The sequence below is a fragment of the Lampris incognitus genome, chromosome 17 (genome assembly GCF_029633865.1).
Source record: "Lampris incognitus isolate fLamInc1 chromosome 17, fLamInc1.hap2, whole genome shotgun sequence".
NCBI classification, from domain to species: domain Eukaryota; kingdom Metazoa; phylum Chordata; class Actinopteri; order Lampriformes; family Lampridae; genus Lampris; species Lampris incognitus.
The window spans coordinates 12,551,894-12,563,905 of NC_079227.1; the positions used below are offsets into that span (position 1 = coordinate 12,551,894).

At 42.6% G+C, this 12,012-nt stretch overlaps 1 protein-coding gene across 1 annotated transcript in view; it reads right to left on the minus strand.

Moving 5' to 3' along the window:
* LOC130127810 (receptor-type tyrosine-protein phosphatase H-like) overlaps positions 1–7,763 on the minus strand; it is a 73,203-nt gene extending 65,440 nt beyond the window's left edge. Inside the window, exon 1 of the mRNA XM_056297532.1 lies at positions 7,056–7,763. Within this exon, the coding sequence (XP_056153507.1) occupies positions 7,056–7,244 (189 nt within the window). The 5' untranslated portion in view covers positions 7,245–7,763. The remainder of the gene's footprint in view (positions 1–7,055) is intronic.
* Positions 7,764–12,012: the final 4,249 nt, after the last annotated feature.

A 12,012-nucleotide genomic window follows, 5' to 3' on the forward strand; every position in this document is an offset into this window, starting at 1 on the left:
TGATTTCGCTCTGCGCCAGTAATGAGAGACGACATCAATGAATCACACAACGCAGATGGAAACGTGCGGCAGCAGCCATTTAGTTGAAACAGGAAGAACAACCCAGGCTGCAACGCAGGCAGACCGGAAGGGAGGCTTGGTAACTATAGCAACCACAACCAATACTGGCACTGAAGTGTAGCCAAACTGCTTAAATTCAAACGAGCTAGCTTGCTTTATTCATAATGCAAATATCTATGACATTGTAGCGTGTTAGCACCTTGATGGCTCTGATTGGCTCGCCCTCGCGCCATAAGCAATGCCTTTCCTCGTCCGTTCGTTTCACCTTTAGCTACGCAATACGCATGCGCAAACTCCGAAATTCACAACGTTAAAGGCAGTCCTGAAAAAAATCAGAGCCTACCCTTCCCACTGAGAAAGTAGGCGAGCTTGTGCGCTACGGCGTTTCACTCTTAGAAGTTTAAGGATTTAAAAAGGACAAGGACATAACATATTGTCTACAATATTATTAAAAATACGTTATAACACACACCTGTAACTAGAGTGAGATTTTGATGTGTTGTTGTGAATTTCTTGTATGGTTATTTTGATTAGATTATCACAGGGCTACCCCTGCTTACCCTGACCGCACGTCATTGCTGCATTCACATCAAATCCGGCAGACGTCAAACCGGAAGCCATGCTCTCAAGATGAGAGCAGGACGGTAAAATCAGATGACATATTTTAGAATTCTTTGGATTAGGAGAAATCTGTATAAATGTAGTTAAACTCATTCATAAGGATACTGTTAGCACAGCCTTATTAGCACAAGGTCCATCTCAAAGATTCTTAATTGACAAAGGAATTAAACAAGGTTGTTCCATCTCTCTGTGCTTTTTATCGCTGCAGCGGAAATGCTCTCCATTCTTGTGAAAATTGCAGATTTTGAAAAATTGACAGTATTAGGCAAATAGCTGAGATGATACAACCATATTCATGAAAAATCGTAATCAAATTCCAAAAATTCTCAATATAATCAATTTCTTCTCTAAGGCATCTGGTTTAAGATTAAACCTTTAAAAAATGTGAATTACTTCCAATTCATAATTCTCCTCTGACAACAATTCATAATATCCCTGTTAAATCAACTGTTAAATACTTATGTATACACATTACAAAGGATAGCACACTGGATAATATCAACATTTGGAATAATCTAGAAGAATGTAAATCTTATTTGAATTCGTGGTCCCAAAGAGACATCTCTATTATTGGCCAAATTTTTCTCACAAAAACTGAGTGCACTTCGAGATTCATTTACCCAGCTTACTCGATGTCACTCCCCAAACATGCAATGAAAGCTGTAAACCGGGTCAACTTTAATTATATCTGGAAAAGAAAAACAAACCATATTAGAAAAGGAATTGTGGTTAAAGATTATGAGGAAGGAGGGTGAAAAACCATTGACACTGAATGTATTAATGGTACTATCAAAATAATTGGCTAAGATCCCTTGATAAAAATGAAAACAGCTTATGGTTCCATATCCCAAAACAAATTTTAATGAAGCTTGGAGGCATCAACCTTCTTCTTGTGATTATGACCTTAAAAAATCCATATCAAATTTTCCACGTCTCATCAACAAATACTACTATACTGGAAAATGATCTACAAGCATAATTTTAGCCCCCATACCACTCCAATGTGGAATTGCATGTATGTGGTATTTAGAAATAAATAATTGTTTTATAAAATTGGCTTGGGAAAGGAATATGGTCTGTAATGCACTTAATGGAAAATACAGGGAACGTTATATCGTATGAGAATTTTTGTTCAAAATTTAATTTAAATGACTGAGAACAATGTGATCAAAGCAATCCCACACTCTATAATCGTTACGTCTTATAACTTGTATCAAAGTAATGTAGAGCCGTACCTTCCTAAACTTTTGGTGAATGGACATGATCTTATCGGTCTAAAATTGCCCAACACCACAGTCTGGAGAGTCTTTGTCAAAGAATTATATCAATTTTCATCAAACAGAAACTCAGATTTTACAGTATTTCTCCAAAGATGAAGCTGAAAAATGGAGAAAAAAATTCTTTAAGTTTCCAATCGTACCAAAAGTAAAGGAAGTGTACTTTAAAATTCTCAATGGAATATAGAATTTTTACGACATCGATTTGGTTTAGACTGTAACAACTGCTCATTTTGCAATGAACACATTGAAACAACAGAACATGTGCTTTATGAATGTCAGTTTGCTGGTGTCGTTTGGGAAGATTGCATTACTGGTTGTTTCCTAAATTTGGCAATTTCTCTGAACTAAAAAGAAAAAATAGGATGTGATTTTTGGTATGCTTGTGAAAGATGGAACACATGATTTTGCAATTAACACAATTATTATTCTTGGAAAGTTATTTTTTACATAAGAACAGATTATGGAAACCACAGCCAAACTTGCATATTTCTTAGGGAACCGTGTCATTATTTCTCGTCACTGAGGTTAATGGAGAAGAAGAATGCTATGGAACTCTGACTTGATAGAAGAACTTGAACTTGCAGAGAACCCCTAGGACTCCCCTCCCTTTCATTTATACAACTTGATTGATTGGTTGATTGATTATGTATTTAATTTTATTTAATTTCCTTCATTTTCTTTACTTTTATTTCTTTTGCGTCATGTGTTTGCTGTATGTAAAATTAAAACATTTCAATTAAAAAAGTAGACTATTATTTAAATATATATAGGTTAAGGGCGAACACGCACACACACACATATATATACATATATCGGGGGGGTTTTTCACGAAACAAGCTTCTACTGCTATGTATTAAAAGTTTTTTTTCCTACATCTATATTGATATTCCGCTCCTCATTTGTTGGGCAGTTTTATCAACACCATTTATTGATGGTTTCCGGGAAAAAAACCCGATATATATATATATATATATATGTGTGTGTGTGTGTGTGTGTATGTATATGTATATATACACTACCGTTCAAAAGTTTGGGATCACCCAAACAATTTTGTGTTTTCCATGAAAAGTCACACTTATTCACCACCATATGTTGTGAAATGAATAGAAAATAGAGTCAAGACATTGACAAGGTTAGAAATAATGATTTGTATTTGAAATAAGATTTTTTTTACATCAAACTTTGCTTTCGTCAAAGAATCCTCCATTTGCAGCAATTACAGCATTGCAGACCTTTGGCATTCTAGCTGTTAATTTGTTGAGGTAATCTGGAGAAATTGCACCCCACGCTTCCAGAAGCAGCTCCCACAAGTTGGATTGGTTGGATGGGCACTTCTTTGAGCAGATTGAGTTTCTGGAGCATCACATTTGTGGGGTCAATTAAACGCTCAAAATGGCCAGAAAAAGAGAACTTTCATCTGAAACTCGACAGTCTATTCTTGTTCTTAGAAATGAAGGCTATTCCATGCGAGAAATTGCTAAGAAATTGAAGATTTCCTACACCGGTGTGTACTACTCCCTTCAGAGGACAGCACAAACAGGCTCTAACAGGTACTATTTAATGAAGATGCCAGTTGGGGACCTGTGAGGCGTCTGTTTCTCAAACTAGAGACTCTAATGTACTTATCTTCTTGCTCAGTTGTGCAACGCGGCCTCCCACTTCTTTTTCTACTCTGGTTAGAGCCTGTTTGTGCTGTCCTCTGAAGGGAGTAGTACACACCGGTGTAGGAAATCTTCAATTTCTTAGCAATTTCTCGCATGGAATAGCCTTCATTTCTAAGAACAAGAATAGACTGTCGAGTTTCAGATGAAAGTTCTCTTTTTCTGGCCATTTTGAGCGTTTAATTGACCCCACAAATGTGATGCTCCAGAAACTCAATCTGCTCAAAGAAGTGCCCATCCAACCAATCCAACTTGTGGGAGCTGCTTCTGGAAGCGTGGGGTGCAATTTCTCCAGATTACCTCAACAAATTAACAGCTAGAATGCCAAAGGTCTGCAATGCTGTAATTGCTGCAAATGGAGGATTCTTTGACGAAAGCAAAGTTTGATGTAAAAAAAATCTTATTTCAAATACAAATCATTATTTCTAACCTTGTCAATGTCTTGACTCTATTTTCTATTCATTTCACAACATATGGTGGTGAATAAGTGTGACTTTTCATGGAAAACACAAAATTGTTTGGGTGATCCCAAACTTTTGAACGGTAGTGTATGTGTGTGTGTGAGAGTGAGAGAGAGAAAGAGAGAGAGAGAGAATAAATAAATACATAAATAAATAAGGATTATTTTCCTCCTATTTTGTTGCGCACTTCTATATATATCAGGTAGGAAGCATGAGGAATAGTTTTGTAAGGACAAGATTAAGTTCTTAGCATTTCTGGCCATGTTGATTAACTGTGCTGCTGGGGCAGAAAGGAAATTCGAGAGAATAGAGAGAGTTGATGCAGCGAGAAAGTTTTTGAATATCATGGGAATTACTGGGCCCTGTGATGGCCTGGCGGCCTGTCCAGGGTGTCTCTCCACCTGCCGCCCAATGACTGCTGGGAAAGGCTCCAGCATCCTCGCGACCCTGAGAGCAGGATAAGCGGTTTAGATAATGGATGGATGGGAATTACTGGAGAGGAAGCGCAGGGGTTGTTGAGAGTTTTTCAGGCCCTCTCAGAGAAAAGACTGAGAAATTATATTAGAGAATGGGATGAGGGGTGAGGAAGAACTTTATATAGTTTCCCAGTAATTAGATTTGATAGGATAATAATTAGATAGGATAATGTCGTTTTCAATCCAGTCATCATCATCAGTTCCGTAACCTATATGGAGGTCGTAGGAGCAGAGCTGATGTCTCAACAAGTCTCTTCCACCGTTCCCTGTCTATCGCAGCTCTCCCCGCCTCCACTGCGCTCATCCGCAGCCGTTCTCCGGTGTGGTTTACTCAGGTTTTTCCTGGGTCTCCCTCCTCGGGTGATCTTTTGTTGTCACGCTTTTGCTTTTTTTTTTTTTTTTTTTTGAGTACTGATCAACATACCCGTGTCCTTCGCCGCCCTGTCCAATCTTCTGGTTATGTCAGCTAGTTCGTCTCTGTTGTGCAATCCAGTAGTTGGCGCTAATGCAACATTTCGGATGCAAACCGCCTTTAAAAACCAAAGAGGAAGAACAATACCGATAAAAAAAAAAAAAAAAAAACCAAACAAACATCACAAACCAACCCGTTACAAGAGGTGAGACGACTGCGTCTGACCAAGCGGGTGAGTGACCCGAACTGTTAGCTAACACTGGCATTTGCCGGTCACCAGGCTTGTGTGTGGAGGACTTTGTTCTGTTCGACTATATAACCAGCGAGGTGAGAATCGCCGCAATTCCCAAGATCAAACCGGATGGCGTTAACAACACGTTAGCGAACTAGCCCGTGCGTTCCGTAAGGACATTTCCCAGAACGACTTCCTATTGGGGGGACAAGACAGATACTGGTGCCGTGTATCCATACTGTCGCTATACTAGGCAGGTGAGCTACCGCTACAAGCCGGCTAAACAACCCACCCCCCAGTCTGGCGTTAGGTAACTTGCTTCATCTCAACTGATAAAACGCCTTCGTGACTGCAAAACCTGTGACTGACGATTCACGTGGGTCGTTCACCTCAGGTCAGGTTACATGACCGACTGTTAAGAGACGTTTCCCCCCCAAACTGTATCCGTTTCAGCGTCAGCAGTATAAAGGTAACCGCTCCCGCCGCCGCCGCTGTAGGCCATTCGTCAGCTTTCTCCACAGGACGAGCGTTGTATTGGTCCTCTGCGTTTGTTTTTCTTGTAAAATAAGGGTTTTCTTGAAACTTCAGTTAAATTAGCGGCACGTAACGTCACTCTCGGAATAGCCGTACCCGTTTTTAACCAGTGGACTTTCATTAACTGCGAAACTTTCTTTGCCTTGATAGAAATGCAGTCCACGGTGAAGCAGAACTTCCATCCCGAGTGTGAGGCGGACGTCAACAAGCTGATCAATGTCAAACTGACGGCATCCTACACCTACCTTGCCCTGGTGCGGTCTCCATGTCTGGCCCAAACGCATTGTTTTGTTGGGGATATTTCCGCAAGGGCATCGAACGGCTCTATAGATTCTTTCAGTCCTATTGCAGGGAATCGCCTCTCTCACCATTACCATTGGTTTGTGTCCTTTGTTGCAGGGCATGTATTTTGACAGGGATGACGTTGCCCTGCCCAACTTCTCCACTTTTTTCCTGGAGCGATCAGTGAAGGAGAGGGAGCACGCGGAGAGACTGCTTGAGTATCAGAACATGAGAGGAGGTCGGGTTCTGCTTCAGACAATTACGGTGAGCACATGGTGTTGATCTTTATTTGTAAAACACCATTTTTTTCTTTTCCAGCTGTATTTTCTAGTCATATTTTTATTCTTACTGGTGCAACACGTTTCTGTCCTTGTGATGTAGATTAACAGCATAGCCCGCTTTTTTCTGGTTTTTATTTTAGGACTCCATAAAAATATGATTATTACTCCCAGAATTCCGTTACTCCCTTGCCCACTTGGATATTTTTTTTATATGTAGATACTTTTAGAACTCTATCCTCTTCGTAGTTATTCTTAACCTTCATTTAAGCCAAGTGCAGCTTAGCTATTATTTATCTTTCAACTGCACACACTTTATTCTTTGACCTGCTGCTGTAGAAACCAAGCAGAGAGGACTGGAGAGGGGGCCTGGATGCAGTGTCCTTCTCTCTGGACTATCAGAAGTCTCTTAACACATGTATCTTGGATGTGCACCGCCGGGGTGGTATCAACACCGACCCTCATGTAAGCTGAAGATACTCTATCAGATTGTATGAAATTTTCAACAGACTTTGCAAGATTTAAAGTGTTTGTATCTCTTAAAGTTCAGTTTTTCCGAGATAACTCGAAGGGGTCAGTTACGCTGGTTACACATTAAACATTTCTGATATTTGAGTTCAAACTGTATTGGGCAATAAGACCACAGGAGGAAGGTTGTGACAGATCCCTCTGCTGTGGTAATTGTCCATTTACATGCTTACCATATATACTTCCTATATAACTACCCTCTGTTTCCTATTTTAAACATTTGTAACTACCTGCATCACACAGTCTTTCTTCTTCTTTAGTTGTGTGACTTCCTTGAGCAGCACTTCCTCACTGACAGCCATGACGCCATCAAGAAGCTGGGTGACTACAGGAGCAGTCTGACCCGTCTCACCTCCTCTGAGAGCCACGGTGCCATGGGAGAATACCTGTTCGACAAACACACTCTGTAAGACCTGCATTTGTGATAGGCACCACAGTGAGAAGAGCTGCAGAGTATTTTCTGTCCCAAAGTGTTCCTAAAACCCACACATTTCTTGTACCAGCACTAGCACATTTCTGGAATGGTGTAGCGCCAAGTCCCAACAGAATACCTCACTAGCTGTCGTCCACATTTGGAAACTGGTTACCTCTTCTACCCCGGTGCTATAAATCACCATGTTACATCCTTTTTGAAAGAAACCACACGTTCCAGCTTCATATGCTCATGTATCATGAATTTGATGTTCAGATCATTGTCGTTTCTACCTTTGTAGCTCTTTGGTAAAAACTCCTCTATTTTGGGTGAACTAAGATGTTTTGAAAGAGTTCTGTATTTTAATCTGGTGGGGTGACCCTAAATAAAAAGATTTTTGTGAAAACTTGAACTTTTTTTCTCCAGTGTGCCTCACAATTCTGCTATAACCAAGATGTCAGGGATCAGCCATAGACAGATGGTAGTAACTATGCAGTCTTCTCACACCTAACAGCTCTCTATAATCTCATACATGCAGCCATTATAATCTCATACATGCAGCCATATGATAATATACAGATAACAGTGGGACTTCGAGTCTAAAAGCTTAGTCATTACCCACTGGGGTTTTCATGTTTAACATGAGACTAGCACATTATCTTCCTACGCAATGTCAGTGCTGCTGTTGGGTAAATTACAGGTCACAGCACAGATGAGATTCACCTGCTCACTTGTCAACAAGGTGCATCACAGCACAACCTATGTGCTTATTGAGTATATTTTTAAGTTGCCCTCTAGTGACCAATTGTTGCCAAGGTGTTTTTCATGACTAGTCGTACAAGTACATGCAAAAGATTGGACAAATATTCCGCAAGTGTTTTTGGCCAATACCATTTAGCGTTTTGTATTCAAGAACATGAAATGTAATTTATATTATAAATGAAAAGCTCCTGTTACTGTAGGGAATCCTCCACAAAATAAATAAAGTAAACCTGGGGCTCACAGAGGCCATGTGTAATTTTTAAGTGCTGAACTTTTAACAAATCAAAAAAGGCAGGACAAGTGAATTCAAAATGAACTGTAGGGTAGACAGCACATTTTCAGGCATCTGCCATTTTTAAACTCTTTCAGTAGTTATCAGTTCGCTGTGAAAACTAGCTTTCCGAGAACAGAGTGCAAGCCAAGTCTTTTGGAGGGTGGGGTTTCATGGACCATCAGACAGCAACAGAAACACTAGGCTGGAACAGCTCCCGTGTTCATGTATTTGTTGGCTTACTTTGTTTCATTCAGTACCACTTAGCAGCCCCTGCTGTTGGTTACTAGACATATGGCACCTCAGGAATGCCAAAATATTACACAAAGTCCCCTTAACTAAAGCCATAGATGTAGCTCGAGGGTGACTGAAAAGTTTTTCTTGGCTTGAACAGTAAAGATGAAGCACGCCTAACAAAATGTGGCACTTAAATACATTTCACCTTGGGACGGGTTTCAACACCCGTGTGGGGTTTTTCATTTTCATATCCTACCAATAACTGCTTTTGGAACAAAGATGACATTTTCCCAAGGAAAGCTTCCTGATTATTTGCCAGGGCACTTGTTATAGTAAACAGTTAAATAAGCCGTCATGTTGGGCTGCAGCCTCCGCCATGACCAGCTGCAGAGGAGCGGACACGGGGCAGCGTGCCCAGAGATTACAGCGATCTAAATGAGGATATGTGTTCGGTACAGTGAAATGGTAAGCCAAGGGATGGAGAGGATAGAGTATCCACTCTCAGTGAAAGGGGAGCGAAGATAAATGATTGACCGGCGGGGCGGATGGGCTGAGGGGATTAATGTGGGAGAAATACACTTCAATCTCTCCACTCTAGTGGATACACACTGTGACGCCCCATCAGTCTAATGATGATGTTCATTTCTCTCTTAGTCAAGACAGCCAACAGCCACATAATTGAAGTCCTTTAAAGGAAAATACGACATGAGAGGACTGAAGGTTTTGCCTTTGCTCTTCACTGTGTCTTCAGTCAGATAGGTAAAGCAACAGATGTGCTGTTGACATACTTGGATGGGGAGGAGGGGAGGTTGGGATTAAGTCCCAGCACTGCTTTAGTGATTTGCTGTGCTTTAGCTTAAATGGAATGGGTTGGGGGAGCCTGGTAGTCACAGTCATTGGCAAATAAACAATGGCTGTGTGAGAGCTCTGTCCGACCAAGGGGGATGCAGTATTGATAAAAGGTCCATATACTTCAGTTGTTCCAACTAATTTATCGACATAGAGGGATTTAACTGAATATACCACGAGGTAAGATGATTACTGCACTATATATGCAAACCATTTTTTGGTTTATTGTGATCCATTTACTTCTTTTGAGACATCCACATCAAATTCATTTTGACAAATTTCGACAGAAAACGTCATAAATTTTCATGTAATGGTTAGATGACATAATAATAAACATCTTGTAAGAGTTCAGACATGTTTGGATATTCATATTCAAAACCGTCTTGTCTGAGGTGATCCATGTCATATGGCTTGCTTTCGGCATGAACAACACCAGCAAAAAGCTGGTAGAGAAGGATGGCTTCATAAATACAGGGACTCGGTGCTTGACGTATACTGAATTCAACCATTTAACAGTCCTTTCAATTTAATCCGCCTCTAACTCTGTCGCGAAAATGCCAAGTTTGAAAAATCTGGCATCATACCTACTACACATGATGCTATGGGGACATGTTTATTGGACTATATTATGGACCAGGCTGTTGGTTGGCGTGTAGTGTTTTCTTTACATGCAGTGCCTTTTCACTTGAAATGGTTTAGTTGGTTGATAGATGCTTTCCCTCGGTAAACACTATATTCCATTAGGCTTCCTTATTTGAAACTGCTGAGTCTGGGGGCCTGACATGAGAGCCCTCCAGGAGAGTGAGCTGTGAATGTTGGAAAATGGGTTTGGGTGGGTAAAGAGAGAGGAGAGAGCTAAGTGAGAGTGGGGTATATGGGGGTAGGATAGAAGCTTCCCCTATTTATTTTGGGTTGGTTTGTAATTCTGATGGATGATGCAGTTGCATGCAGGGACACAGAGCAATGAAATAGTTATGGTGAGTTGGCAGTGGGGGATGATATGACAGAATAAGAGTAACAGGGGGATTAGGGTCAGCCATGTTGAGCATCTGGCTTAGGGATGTGCTGCATGAAGCTTTGACAAAGGGGGTGACGCATTAACATGTATGGATTAAGCACTGTAAAAACAGGCGAGGCGGGCGGTTGAGATCTCGGCCGCGATGCTCCTACCCCTGCTTGCACTTCGACAATGCTCTGAAAATGTAATCCCAGTCACACTATTTTAGTACACACACACACACATTCACACAAACCATATGCCAAACAACACCCACCAGCAGGTCAGGGTTGCCAGGGCAGGAGGAGTGTGAGTGGTCCAGGCCTGATAAGCTTGGCTGACTCATATCCCCAAACCCCACTATTTTAACGCCACACATGACACGAGCACACTAAGCACTGGGACTACCAGGATGGGCGGGTCAACGTGGGTGGGTGGTTGGTCAGGAGGCGGCCAGGAGGGCCCCCTGCCCAAATGGATTGCTTTGTCATTGGTGCTGGGTGGTGTCCTTCCTGCTGCGTTCCGGAAGGGCTGCAGTGAGCGCTGCTAGGTGCTTTCTGGGGCCCCTGGGTGCCAGCTCGTTGTCGTGGGTGTGGGGCGCAGAGCGGGGGGGGGGGGCTGTCAGACTTGCTCCCACTGTGTGGCTTTTCTGTGACGGGCACCGCAGGTGCAGGGGGCAGCGGGGGGGACTTTATGTTTGGCTGTCCGAGGTGCAGGCGGGGCCCTCATCTCCTCTCATCATCAGCCACTTCTCCGGGGTCGGGTCGCCGGGGCAGGCGGGGCCCTGTCCGGGTATATTCAGCTACATGGATGTATGCTTGGTGCATGTGGCTGGATGGGGCATCTACCCAGGGGCATTGCGGCGGGCCTCACCCCTATGTCAGGCATGAATGGACATGCCCCCCCCCCCCGCCTGCCTGTTGGGTGGGCAGTCCCATGTGCATCGGTCTGTTGGTTGCGGGGCCCAGCTCCTGGCTAGTGGTCTGTGCTTGCCTTCCGAGGGTCGGGTCCCACGGTGGTTTGTGCTTGTTGTTTGTGTTCCTCAGGGGCGTGCGGGGCTATTGCTCTGTGGGCTCCTGTCCTCCCCGTGAGCTCGGTGTTCCTCTGGGGTTGTGGTGCTTTGGGCTCTGGCTGTTCTCTTGATCGTGGGGTGTCTGCACGATTGCGGGGCCCGTGGGTGGCTGCAGAGCCTGTCTGCTGCTTGGAGGCACTACGATAAATCACAGATCTCAGACACCAGAGTTTATTGGGATTAAATCTGTGCAGTCACAGGTGGACACGTCACATACACAGAGGTGGACACATCACATGTACACACATACTGCTCGCATCTGCCAGACACACTGCCTGGAACACTCTGGATTACATCCTGTTTAGTCCCTTCGCCATCTTTTTAATTCTTTTCTTTCTCTGTCTTCCCCTTTATCACTATAACTGCTATCCTAAACTGATGTCGATAAGATCGATTTAATTATGTTTTGTCGAACACGTCAGCATCTGTTTCTATGTTCCATTTTTCATGTCCGAGTTTGCTCGTTTCCCTTGTGGTGATTGTACCCGTCTCAGAAAAGCGATGCTGATTGGTTGTTTAGCTGACCAACATGCAGAAGAGCAGGGCTGGTGGCAGCTAAAATGTCTAACAAAAAGCCTCTTGTCTTC